The 14,879-nt window shown below is 26.8% G+C and overlaps 1 protein-coding gene across 2 annotated transcripts in view; it reads right to left on the bottom strand.

Moving 5' to 3' along the window:
* LOC111640498 (protein shifted-like) overlaps window positions 1-14,318 on the bottom strand; it is a 27,383-nt gene extending 13,065 nt beyond the window's left edge. For both annotated transcript variants that reach the window (XM_023386503.1, XM_023386514.1), the window contains exons 1-8: window positions 14,284-14,318; window positions 14,050-14,189; window positions 11,526-11,665; window positions 7,892-7,997; window positions 7,665-7,808; window positions 4,822-4,926; window positions 4,649-4,744; window positions 1,883-1,978 (exon numbers count right to left, since the gene is read on the bottom strand). In XM_023386503.1, the coding sequence (XP_023242271.1) occupies window positions 1,883-1,978; window positions 4,649-4,744; window positions 4,822-4,926; window positions 7,665-7,808; window positions 7,892-7,997; window positions 11,526-11,665; window positions 14,050-14,189; window positions 14,284-14,309 (853 nt within the window). In that variant the 5' untranslated portion in view covers window positions 14,310-14,318. The remainder of the gene's footprint in view (window positions 1-1,882; window positions 1,979-4,648; window positions 4,745-4,821; window positions 4,927-7,664; window positions 7,809-7,891; window positions 7,998-11,525; window positions 11,666-14,049; window positions 14,190-14,283) is intronic.
* Window positions 14,319-14,879: the final 561 nt, after the last annotated feature.

The following is a 14,879-nucleotide window of genomic DNA, read 5'->3' as shown; positions in this document are numbered from 1 at the left end:
TACAATAGCGACGATTATTATTTTAAAAAATTTTTGTTAGGCTTAACATCGATGAAAATTCAACGCAAAATAGGTTAATAGCGATATACTAATATACTAATTACATGGGATATAATAATATACTACACTAATAATGGATTTTTTCATACTTTTCGGTTATCCGACTTTTCAATTATCCGACCAACCCCAGTCCCCAATTAGGGCGGATAATCGAGGTTCTACTGTAACTCCAAATTGCAGGTCAAATCGGCAAGTTAGAGAAAATGCCATGTTGGACAAGATGCTGTCTTACATGATTTATGAGGTTGGGATAGTAGTGGGGCACATCAGTCACTATGGTGTAAGTTCCTATCATTATGAATGTGAATGCAATGCTTCAGTTTTTTACAAAACAAAGTGGCTTTTACTCTTACTTTGCAAACTGATGAATGTTTATTTAAAATATGATTCATAAATATTAATGTAACAACCTTAACTCTAAACATTAAATTAGCTAAAACTGCCTTAATCTGTTTGAGACAAAATCAGCCAAAGGAGAAGTTGTTTGATTGGTTTTGCTATACAAATTTTCCTCATAGATTCAGGAATAAAAACAATTTCATTTCCAGGTACAAAGAAAGAAGAAATTTTCTGACCTTAAAGAGCTAATATTATCTGTAATGAAATGATTTGAGTAGTCCTAGAAAATAGCATTAAGGAAAGTATAATTAGAGCTGAACAATTTCCTGGCAGTTATGATTGTTTTTGTTTATTATAACCAGCATCTTGTCCAACTAGAAAAGGTAAGATGCCATGATTTTTTCGTTCAGTAAGATGTATGTTAAAATTTTTTTTAAATGTGCTGCCCAGTAAAGCTGAAATAAATTATACTCAAAAAGAAGAAAATCCTCAAAAACCTAATACTTTCTAAACATTCAATGTGTGTACCTTGAAATTGTCTCACAGTCACTGGTTTGCCATCACTAAATCAGTCTAGTTCAAACTGGATTATCATCATAAATAGTAATTAAATATTCTTTTCTATTCTAGCAAACATTTACATAAGTAAGTAATGATTTTGTAAATTATCAAATAAAATGGAATGCAAGAAGCAAGAAATACACTTCGTACATATGCAATTAATTCTTAAGAAAGATGAAATTAGAATCAAAGTATACATAAAATATACCTAATTCTTCTGTATATTCCAAATAATTCATTCCATGCAGAAATGTACAAATACTTGTTATTCAAAGGGACAGCGAATAAAGAAATGCATGGCCATGTTCAGTAACACAGAATTCTTGCTAAGTCTAGTTATGCTGCAATGTTGAACTTGTTTCTAACTACTGCTTGACTCCTCCCACCACTAGCATCTTTTATGTATTCTTAGCTCTGCCCACTTAGCCACTCAGAATTCTAACTTAGGTTTTCTGCATTACTGAACACGGCCCATGTGTTAACAATGCTTGAGAAGAACAAAGAAGGATAAGAACAGCAGTTGGAACAGCATAATTTCCAGATTAACACAGCAAATCATATGAACAATATATGCATATCCAGCAAAAAAAAAAGAGCTCAGCATTTAAAGAAATATATTCTTTAAGCTCTGAATTCTTCTTAAATTTGTGGAATTTTAATTATGATTACTATTCATATTTTATATGAGTTTCTATTTATGCCATAAATAATATATAAATTCAAATGGAAGAACACTTAATGATAAATACAGAAGTGCAAGATTTGAATAGATTTGAATAAAACAGACTTTTACTAATAAGTGCAAAAGAATAGTAACAAGAAATTTTTAAGATTGACTTCAAGATATTCCAGGAACTTAAATAACTAATAATTCTATTTAAAAAATTAGATATTAATCAATTAATTATAAAAAAAATCTTACTGTATTCACATCTAGCTCCATAATAACCTCTGCGACAAGAACAAGTATCTTTTTGAATGCATTTTCCTCCATTAAGACATTTTTCACGGCAGATACCTGAAAAATTAGTTTATATTAAACTAATTTTAGATTTAGATATAAAAAAATTAATTTACAAGTGTTACCTCCTTCACAATGAGGTCCTTGATATCCATCAGCACAAGAACAGATTCCAGGAGATATACATGTTCCTCCATTCATACATTGCGGATAACAAAGAGCTGTACAGGAAAAATTTATATAATTTATTTAACTGTACTTTATTTTATGAATGTTTCAATCAAAATGTTTCTTATACCTGTACGACAATATTTTCCCATATAACCTTTTGGACATTCACAAATTTTGTGCTGATTACATCTCCCACCATTGGCACACTTTTTATCACATTCTGGATCTGGACCTAAAATTTTTCATACACACTTATGAATTTTCATGAAAAATATAATATTCAAGAAAATCAAATTTTCAAAATTTAATGTCTACATTTAAAAATTTTTTTTATAAAATTGTAGAGAAATCCAAAATTCTAGTGATAGTACAGATTTTTATGTCATATTGTTAATTTTTGCTTTATTATATTTATGAAATTAAGAAAGATATTGATATGGCTGCAAAAGATTTTATTTGGACTATAATTTACAAAAATAAGGAATTTCTAGATGATAAAGTATTTTCTATATAATTCATTGACAAATATTGATGATAATACAAAGTAGTTAAAAAGACTAAATAATGTAACTAATATAAATATAATTTATACATTGACTCATTGATTCACAATATTGAAAAATAACAATTAAATTTATATAAATATGACAATTCTTGTTTTAAAAGATTAATTTAAAATCGTTTCTCATTCAACATGTTAAAAATACCTACAATTATCTCATTCAATATAATTATTTTACTGTTTTATTTAATATATACTGTACTCACTTAAGAAAATGTACAGAGGAAATCATTTTAAAAATATATTATATGCCAAATAATTTATTCAAAATGTTTTTTTGGACTGCAATTTGAAAAAATTGTAGACCTATAAATTCCCACTGTTGTCCATACGTCTTTCCTTAATCTCGAGAATGGTTAAAGTTAACCAGATGAAATCCAAGACCGGATATGGAAACCTTGGGGGAAAATTATTACACATCCAAATTATTGAGTGTGTTAATCACCAATAATGGAGGCACTAATAATGTGGTAACACAGATAATCTGCAAGTCTGTTTTGATTACCATTTTTCATTAATTTGGTTTTTAATTTCATATTAAATTTAACATAATAGTTTTTATATTATGAATAAAATATGTTTTGAGAAAGATAATTAATTAATAAGCTTTTAGACAACAATTAGAAGCATTTATAATATACAGTCGCCCCCCTATAACGTACGTTCCTATAACAACAATTCCTATAACGTAGCGAAAAAATTGTAGCAACTTTCGTATAAAGTACCTCCTATAATGTCATTTCGCGACAAGATTGATAGAGTCTGGACCAATAGTGGATGAGCAGCCGAACTACTTTCCTCCGACCCTGCGCCACGCTACGGAGCGGCTAAATTGAGTTTGCTATCGTCTGTTTAGTATTATATATAAATTATATATAAATTAGGTACTGTACATATAATTATATATTAATTATATATAAATTAGGTACTGTATATATAATTATATATTAACTTAATTTATTGTAACTTTATTATAATTATATATATGCTTTCTGCCGCCTGGCAACACGCTACGGAGATTTTAGGCTAGTAAGTTGAGTTTATTATCGTCTGCACAGTATGTAAATTAGGTACCGTAAGTCTAATACAGCACTAATTTTATACATTTCTTGTGAAAGAAACACTTCTTATTCAACGTCCATAAAAATTATTTATATTAATGATGTCTCCAAAGGTCAAGTTATTTTTCCGCCAAAAATTCGTTATCAGAAATTGCGGCCGTCGTTTCGCGTGCTGTTCCGCGATGAAAACCAGCTTTAAGCAACGGCGTAGTCGAACGGTACACACTCGGTAAGTAATCCTATAATTTTTTGTTTATAGCATAGTTTATACGGATTACTCCCAAAAAATTATACGTGTTTTGGAAATGTTGAGTGGAATTAGTCTAGAATCGGTTAATTTTATAGAAGAAAACCTTTCGAACAGCCTTAGTCCGTAAAGTTCCCACCTATCGGGCTGCGATTGGCTCATGTATTTAATCATTCCTACAACGTAAAATTCGATTAGCGTGGAACGTATCTAAGCGTTATAGGGGGGTCTACTGTACATTCACTGGAGGATGCTAAAAATCAGTTGGACAAACTGTATTACAGACTCTACTCTAGAAAGAAGACTCACAGAAGGAACTGTTAATCTCATAAAACATCATACTTTGGACACATAATCAGAACAAGCAAGTATGAATTATTACAGAACATCATAATGGGTAAAATTGATGGAAAAAGGCAACATGGAAGACCTAGGATGTTATGGATTGATAACTTATGTGAATGGAAGGGAATGTATGGGATACAAAGACTAGTAGATGAAGCAAGGAGGAGAGCCCTCTAGTGAGACAATGCAATGTTCAGGAAATTGGGCATAATACAAAGAAATTAAGAAAATAGACAAAATAAAAATTTTTTTTATAACATTTGGATACATGTACAAATGTATCCAAATGTAAAATTCAATATAACTCTTTAGATATAAAAAAATTAATTTACAAGTGTTACCTCCTTCACAATGAGGTCCTTGATATCCATCAGCACAAGAACAGATTCCAGGAGATATACATGTTCCTCCATTCATACATTGCGGATAACAAAGAGCTGTACAGGAAAAATTTATATAATTTATTTAACTGTACTTTATTTTATGAATGTTTCAATCAAAATGTTTCTTATACCTGTACGACAATATTTTCCCATATAACCTTTTGGACATTCACAAATTTTGTGCTGATTACATCTCCCACCATTGGCACACTTTTTATCACATTCTGGATCTGGACCTAAAATTTTTCATACACACTTATGAATTTTCATGAAAAATATAATATTCAAGAAAATCAAATTTTCAAAATTTAATGTCTACATTTAAAAATTTTTTTTATAACATTTGGATACATGTACAAATGTATCCAAATGTAAAATTCAATATAACTCAGATAGGTTTTCTGCTGCTGATACATATTTTTATATATGACTGATAACATAAATTAGAGGACTATATAGGATTAGAAATTTATATAGTAACTGAAGTTTAGTTACAACTGCCTTGTAATAATATTAAATATTACTGATTTAATATCATTTAATAATTTTATCATCATCTAGAATAGCATACATCTTAATATTTGTATTGCTTTAATTCAATTGTGAATCTTGGATTTTCCTTACAAAAATATTTTCATTACAGTTTTAATTTTAATCTATTTTCTTTTATATAATAATTAGCTTTAAAATATACATTTAAATTTTTAAATAATGTACTCAGAGAATACAATTACAGTTTTTTATGAAACATCCAATGATTACCTGAAAGATCGAACTAGAATTTGGCTAATTAAATGATTAATATAAACAAATTTGTCACTAGAGGTAGAGTGCACTGCATGGCAAGTGGAGGTTACAGGTTCAAGCCCCACCCTGGGTAAGTTCTTTTATTCCAGAAGGTTCAAAAATATTTAATAATTTATTAAAATTTATAATTATTAATTTAGTTAAGAGATCACCTCTAGTGACAAATTACTTTATATTAATCATTTAATTAGCCAAATCCTAGCCTGATCTTTCAGACGATTGTTGGATGTTTCATTATATACTCATCGGTCTTTAAGATGTTTATTATTAAAGTTTTTTAAAGTATCATTATTTCTAATTATTTAAAATGTATTCTTAATCTTTTTTTTTTTTTGCATTTTGGACTCTTTTAGCAGTCTAGTAAAGCTTGTGGACTGTTTCTTGGAATAATGTCTTTAAATGCATAAAATAAAATACATAGAATTACAGTAGAGAAAGCCAATTATATTAAAATATAGTTAGCAAAATTTTAAACATTCTGTGATATAGTAATATGTGCTTCTATATTAATGCATTAGTTGTCAAATAGTTTGTGTGTATGTGTTTAGAATATCTTATGCATAAAAATATAATGGTTAAAAACATAATTATGGAATACATCATAAGTGATGTGTAGAAAATATCATCTGTAAATAAGTCCAAGAAGCATACCAAATTTAAAGTTTTTAATTGTAAATCTTCAAATGAAATAAGAATGTAAAAGTTTAATGTAAAAAAACAATCATTATAATGAACAAATACAAACCGTGATCTGCACATTGTTTTTGTAGTTTCAGTCTTAGAGGCGTTCCAGGTAAAAAATTTCCAGATTCATTTTGAATACGTAACCCAATTCCAAAAGAAGCAACTCCACTTTGATTTCCTAAACATGGTAGAAATACTTGAAAAACTAAAAGATATGAAAAGTAGAATTTTAAAATTTTGTATATCATTTGATAGTATTTGAACATATAATTAAAGTATATTCCAAACCTCTTGGTTTTCTTGGCACTTTTCCTCTTGTATCAATTGATATAACAGGATTACCTAATATATCTTTATTAAAAGATTGAAGTTGATCAAAATCATAAAAATATTGCTGAAAATAAGAAAAACAATAATGTATTATTTCTATTGAAATATACAAAAGCATGTATTCCATTAAAAATATATATACCATACAAGTTCTTTTTTCAAAAATTCTATTTCTAGAAAAATGTTTATGTTTTTGTTACATATAAAAAAATGAAATGGAAATTAGTTTTTGTAAATATTTTGTATATAAATTATTTAAATTTCTACAAACAATGTACTATTTAATATTTTGTAGAAATATTTAAAATTAATATTTAGTCAGTAAATTTTATTTGAAAAAAATCAAAATATAATATAATAAACGCATATAATATCAGTGATTTTGATAAAAACTTTCTTTCAAATTGATAAATATCATGAATAAATTTAATATAAAAACAAAACAAACAAACATGGTATTTTTATATTAAGAAAATTCAAAAATCAATATCTTTAGCAAGATTAAAAAACTGCCTTTACAAAAGTAAAAACTATTTCAATTATTTAATCTTTTCAAAATAATATTTAATGCCTTAAAAATAAAGATATTGTAATAATTTTTTCAAGCATATAAAAAGTATGTTACCAAATATATAAATTTTGTTGGAAAACAAAAATATTTCTAGGAATAAGATTTCTAATTTTGCGTGTAGAAACTATGTGTACATATGTCATGAAACATCTGAAATAGGCAGATTATGTTTAAAAAAATGATAGAGAAACATTAGAATANAGCTTGTGGACTGTTTCTTGGAATAATGTCTTTAAATGCATAAAATAAAATACATAGAATTACAGTAGAGAAAGCCAATTATATTAAAATATAGTTAGCAAAATTTTAAACATTCTGTGATATAGTAATATGTGCTTCTATATTAATGCATTAGTTGTCAAATAGTTTGTGTGTATGTGTTTAGAATATCTTATGCATAAAAATATAATGGTTAAAAACATAATTATGGAATACATCATAAGTGATGTGTAGAAAATATCATCTGTAAATAAGTCCAAGAAGCATACCAAATTTAAAGTTTTTAATTGTAAATCTTCAAATGAAATAAGAATGTAAAAGTTTAATGTAAAAAAACAATCATTATAATGAACAAATACAAACCGTGATCTGCACATTGTTTTTGTAGTTTCAGTCTTAGAGGTGTTCCAGGTAAAAAATTTCCAGATTCATTTTGAATACGTAACCCAATTCCAAAAGAAGCAACTCCACTTTGATTTCCTAAACATGGTAGAAATACTTGAAAAACTAAAAGATATGAAAAGTAGAATTTTAAAATTTTGTATATCATTTGATAGTATTTGAACATATAATTAAAGTATATTCCAAACCTCTTGGTTTTCTTGGCACTTTTCCTCTTGTATCAATTGATATAACAGGATTACCTAATATATCTTTATTAAAAGATTGAAGTTGATCAAAATCATAAAAATATTGCTGAAAATAAGAAAAACAATAATGTATTATTTCTATTGAAATATACAAAAGCATGTATTCCATTAAAAATATATATACCATACAAGTTCTTTTTTCAAAAATTTCTATTTCTAGAAAAATGTTTATGTTTTTGTTACATATAAAAAAATGAAATGGAAATTAGTTTTTGTAAATATTTTGTATATAAATTATTTAAATTTCTACAAACAATGTACTATTTAATATTTTGTAGAAATATTTAAAATTAATATTTAGTCAGTAAATTTTATTTGAAAAAAATCAAAATATAATATAATAAACGCATATAATATCAGTGATTTTGATAAAAACTTTCTTTCAAATTGATAAATATCATGAATAAATTTAATATAAAAACAAAACAAACAAACATGGTATTTTTATATTAAGAAAATTCAAAAATCAATATCTTTAGCAAGATTAAAAAACTGCCTTTACAAAAGTAAAAACTATTTCAATTATTTAATCTTTTCAAAATAATATTTAATGCCTTAAAAATAAAGATATTGTAATAATTTTTTCAAGCATATAAAAAGTATGTTACCAAATATATAAATTTTGTTGGAAAACAAAAATATTTCTAGGAATAAGATTTCTAATTTTGCGTGTAGAAACTATGTGTACATATGTCATGAAACATCTGAAATAGGCAGATTATGTTTAAAAAAATGATAGAGAAACATTAGAATAAAGGCATAAGAACAAATTTATTCAACAATAATAATTTATTTATTTAATAAGTTATTTATATTTATTCATTCATTACTTAATTGATTAGTCATTGTTTATTTTGACATTTCAAATGAAACATAACCAATATATAAAATAATGGTATTTTTAATTTGTTATTGATATTTATAGTCATAGTTATGTAATAAAAATATTGTTGTGAAATAAATTCTAATCACATATTTATTGAACAAAAATAAAATCACCAAATATCAAAAGTACAAAGGTAACATCAAATAATATTTAAGAAAACTATTAAGATTAACAATGACGAAAAAAGAAAAAGAGAACTTTCTGTTATTAATGCAATTTATAATTTATATTGTTAAAACAGCAATAAATCTGTAAGCATGTAATTATATCCAAGCAATAACTGTTAATAGATGTTTCAATGTAACTTAACATCTAAATCAGTCATGAGCAAAATATGGCCTGTGTGGTCCAGAGGGCCTACCTAATATGTGATTCTTGTGACTTTGGTAATGTAATTTTATTTTTCAATTTTCTACTTTGTGTCATTATGTAACCTTAATTAGGCTGATATTTGTGATGATGTACCACTTTCAGACTATACTTGACTAGTGAAAAAAATTAGAATAAGTTTGCATATCATTAACATATATTATTTTACAACTTAGTGCACTTGGTTATAGAGCAGCTTGGTTATGGAGTATGGTGATATTCAGCAGTTTTAAAACCTGTAGTTCTATAAGAAAAAATGTATGCAGTCTACAAAGTTCAACACACATCCAGAAAAGGTTGATCATTAATCTAATTCTCAAATTGTCTGACATTCTTTTTGCATATTTAGTATATCATTTTGAATGTTTCAAGTGGTGTCATCGAATGTCTTTTATACTCCAAAGCATTTTTCACTCCAAAGTCAACTTTACACATTCCAACTGAAAAAAACTGGAGTGTCTCCTCCAATATAAAATTATTGAAATCATGTTTCTTTTGGTTGAAGGTTTGTTCATGATGACTTTTCTTCTTGAGAAGAAAACGTTTCTGTTTCTATTGATCTGAGAAGGATTATCACAAGCAAATTTTTCAAGATTAAAAGGGCATATATTTGGCCCAGATCGTTATTATATGATAAGAACTATCAACATTGTGAAAAAAAAAAAAAAAAAGCATAAGTCTTGAATAACAGACGTGGTGTGTTGTGCTTCATTTTCATTTATTAATATTTGCTCTGTTAAAAATTTATTTTAACACAGATTTTTCTTTATCTATCATAAAAACTTATTCAGTATTTTGTTTATTTATATCTCCAAATTTCAAATCTACATCTATAAATATTTGCCTTATGTTATTATGATCCCAAAATATATATAAAGAAAAAACCCTGTTATTAATTAAGTATATTAAACAACATGAAGCCATATATATATATTGGGCTTCAGGTTAATATATATATATATATATAAATACATAGCCAAACGATTGCCTTAAAGTATTGTAATTAATTGTTTGGCTATGTGTTATCAATTTTTTTGTGTTTTCAATAAAATATAAATAATAACTAACTTATTATTTAGCATGATATCTGATTATATTTAAAAAATCTAATTTTTATATAAGTAAATATCATGTTAAAATTCATGAATGACGACAATTAAGATAATAATCATTATGTAAATATTAGCGACAAACTACCATACATACAAAATTTACGATTCTGTACTTTAATTGTATTAAATTAGCAAAACACAAAAATTTATTATACTATAGTCAGCAACAAGCAAACAATAAGTTTACGTGATTTTCATTGTTCTGTTCGGTATAGTTTTGTTTATTTATTACGAATAATTAATTTTTTAAGTAAAGACAGCTGATAATGGAATAGTAAAACCACCATATCAATTCACAAGTATGAGTATATATTGATTCTTGTAGAGAGCATTAAAAATTAAAGTGATTACGATAAAATGAAAACTAAATTTTCTTTAAGTGTTTGTAATTATTTATTTAAAAAAATTAATAAATTCAATGACTGGAAATAAAGTACAGAAATTCAATTGTTATAAAATGTCTGTAAAAAATGTGTAGAAAATGCAATATTAATGTAAACATTAACATTTTTGGTTAAATTCTAACTAGGTAGTCCCAATGGTGGTGCTTTGGTTAGGTTAAGTTAGGTTAGATTAACTATATTTTTAGTAGACGTTTCCTTTTTTTTCTTTTGTTCAAGAACTACCGTGAATCAATAACTAGTGACGTTAAACACTCGGTGGCCTGCCAGCAGCTCCCCTCCAAGAGGAGTCTGTCCGGAGGAGCACGAACAGTCGGAAGCCGGAAGCTGCAGCCATTGGAACTACCTAGGTAGACTTTGACCACATTTTTTTACTCAGGAGTTGGTATTAAATACACAAGTGAAAATTGAGATCTGCAACAAGCATTCCAATCATTACGATTGTTAAATATAATTATACCTTTTTTACATAAAGAAATTGATTGAAATCCAATTGTTGGTGCATCAACGCAAACTTACACAGCAATTACTATTACGTATCAGGTAATAGATCATAATCATATATATTTTTGGCTATTTATTACAATACAAGATCAAGTGTGAATGGTAAAATATCTCCAGCATAGGCATTATAAGTGAATAAGATTGGTCAGACTGCATTTATAATTATATAATTAATGCAGTAATGTGTTATGTTATATGTAATTATGTGTAATATATTCTGAAATGTGTTGATATTTGTTTTGAATTTTTATAATTATATAATTCTTAAAACATTTAATATTGTTTCATAAATAATTACAAACCTTTCTTTCCCCAGATTTCCATGTAAAATTAACAAATCCAACCTCTGATGGAATAACAGGTAAATATTTTTCAAAATTAGGATCTAAAATATAAGGGAGAACAACGCCACCAACGATTGCGTGAATTTCCATAGGAAACCCTATTTAAAATAATAATAATAAATTTGTATTTAATTTCAAATTCACATCATTAACTAATAATAATTAATTAATCGTCTCGCGTATTATTAAAATTTCAAAATCTACGTCTAAATAATTATTTATTTTATATTTTAATTTTAATTATTTTAACTTATTAGTAATAAATTCACTTCAAAAAATATTTATGGCGCCATCTGTCGTAATAAAATACCTCTACATAATTCAATTTTAATATGAATATATTTTTTCTGATCAATAATTTTTATTTTTCTATTTATTAATTTAAATATTTTTTTATAAAATAAAAATAAAATAAAATAAGAAATTCTGACATAACAGATTTATCTACAAATTAATTTATTTTTAACGAATAGGAAAACGGTTTACAAAATTCGAAATAAAATAAACACCACGATTGGTTAAATTTATAGATTTTNACATCGATCAATATTAATTCAACCATACATCTTGAGGTAATATTTTGATTGAAATAATCTATATAAAATAATACATTGGATAAAGAAATAAGTATATATTAATTAAAATTATTTTGATTGCATTATACAAGTTGTAATGTATATTATCTAAACTATTCATCGATTAAAGTATGCTGTTTACTTAAAGAGTTATATCTTTTTCCTGGAGTTGTGTCATATTTATAGCTTTATTTATAATATATTAATACGACTTTTATATTTGATTTAGTAAAAAAAATATATATATATAATTTCTTCCATTTTAGTTTCATTTACTTCGTGTGTGTATTTTTAATAGGTTAATTTACGTCTTTAATCGTTTAATCTAATTTGCAATATTAATTTTCTATAATTAATTCTGAGAAATGATTATTTTAGAGGCTATAAAGTGTCATTTAGGAGTATAAAATTACAATTAATTATACTTTTAAAAATTTCTGAATATAATTAAGTAAATTTGCCATGATTTAAAAACTCATTTTGGAAAATAATTGCTTGTTAAGTTCATATATATATATATTTTTTAATCAATTATTTAATCTGTTTTATTACATAATACTGTATCGGCTTTAGACATTTTACATTTGTAAGCAATAAGAATTCTTATAAAGTCAATGATTAATATCCGTGAACAAACTGATTAAACAAAATAAAGATTATCCATCATTTTAATCCCCATCTTTCGGGGAGAAAGCTTGTTTTAACAATAGAGATTTTCGAGCAAATTCTCCGGTCCACTCTAGAAATGAAAGTGGGATTTGTCTACAATAGAAACGCTTGAGGTTATAAGTCGGGGTTCCTGCCTGAGTAACTGTTGGAAGTCTGTCAACACAGTTGTCTGTCAGTGAGTCGAGAGGCCGTTAAAGGTCGTGATTAATTTGTTGAGTTGGCACAGTCATTACAAACTCGACTGGAAAGACGGGACAACCTGTCGAAATGGCAACACTTAATCAGTGTTTTCTGTATTGTGAAAGGCCCACGTAAGAAAGGAATGCGAATGAATAGAAACGTTAAGAGTTTTCTGCTTATTTTCGTACACAAAGGAGACTTTGACAACAATGAAACTGAAATTTTCAAGTCATTCGCATAAAACAACGTTAATTAACTAAATTTCGCTAACGAGAACAATCGGTAGAGACTACCGAAAAGTGTAATAAGTTATTTGTATAGGTAGGCCGAAGAAATAATAATCGACGTGAAAAAAAAAACTTAATTGAAAACTCGCTGTCTAGCCAAAACTGATACATTGACAAATGAAGCGGGTTATGGTAAAGATGTTTAATTAATTTTAACACGCAAAACGCCTCTTATATTCATAGGTCGACCGACCATCAACAGTTGCTCGACAACTATAGCATAGACGTGAACAAAGCAGGTGTGAAGCTAAGAACTGCAAGTTGAGTAAAGCTTCAGGGCGAACATGACTAATGGAAAATTAGGTCTAGTTTGTAGACTGACTTAAAAGATGTATGTCTAGACTTGAGCTAAAAAAAAAAAAAGTAAAGGAAAAAAAATTGCCGTGTTAACTTTTACTGTTTAAATTGTATCTTTTTCTATGTGTATACAAACAATTTAAAAACGAAAATAAAACGCAAATTGAGTCAATGTTTATCTAATTATATGATAACGATAAACTTTTTTTAAATGATTTTCTCATTATTACAGTATCGAATTTCTCTTTTCCTGGTGGAAAAATAAACGTAGATAAATTTTTTTTAAATCCCTGCTCGTATCTAAACAGTGAAATTAATGCTTGGTTTCTTGGAAAGAAAAACCAACCAGCAACTTTAACACTAATAGTTTTATTGTTAATAAAAATCGATCTGTTTCGAAAATATTGAATTAAAAGAATTAAAAAAAAGAGAGAAGAAATATTTTAAATTGATTGTTAAGTCGAATATACTTACCACTAAATTCTTTAACTTGTTTTTCGTCGATCCAAAGAGACATATCAGCGACTTGTTCTTTTCCTTCTCTCGCCGTACACAACACGACGATCGTAGAAGTTAACATTAAAAAATACATGGTCCAAATTTGGACTACATACCTATTTAAATATTAAAAAAAAAAAAATGTTCTTTTTTTGTCAAGATACGATTTCATCTCGTGTTAAACTTTGACGTGCGGATGACATAACGTACCCATTGCGAGCTTCGTTCAACAGCATATACACTAACAAAAACTGTTCTGGGTACGTTGGTCACGTGACCGACTAGCAATAGCCACTTCCATCACGTGACGTTAACAAATACATCTGTTTGGCAGACGAAGCTGAGAGATTGGCTGCTACTTTTGTTCCGACGACATTGGGATTTTTATATATATTATTCTTTATTGTCGAATGGTCTAGCTGGTATAATTAGGCAATTAAATTTATTCGTTAATAGTAGGCAATGAATTTATGTTTACGACCTTTTCTTGAGATTCCTTCCATTTTTTTTTTAGTCATGGAGCATTTCTTTTTCGATCTCGTTGATGTTAAATCAGTGGCAGATAAAATATTGAATGTTTGCATGCTAATTTTTTTTTACTGTGTTTTTTTTTATATGCGTGTTTCGCTTGATCGATTGCTATTTGTATCGATCTACACAATGAAAAAACGACTGCAGCAAAGAAAATAACGAATAACGATGGAGTAAAGACTGCAAACTACCAAAATGCATTCAGATTTACGTTGTTTTTTTTTTGTTTTGTTTTTGGAGAATAAAGAAGCTTTTATTTTAATTTAAAAGTGAAA

This window comes from Centruroides sculpturatus, unplaced genomic scaffold (assembly GCF_000671375.1).
Source record: "Centruroides sculpturatus isolate CEXI.00-Female unplaced genomic scaffold, Cexi_2.0 scaffold148, whole genome shotgun sequence".
NCBI classification, from domain to species: domain Eukaryota; kingdom Metazoa; phylum Arthropoda; class Arachnida; order Scorpiones; family Buthidae; genus Centruroides; species Centruroides sculpturatus.
Note: the sequence above shows the minus strand (reverse complement) of the source record. Positions and strands in the feature narration are given on the sequence as shown.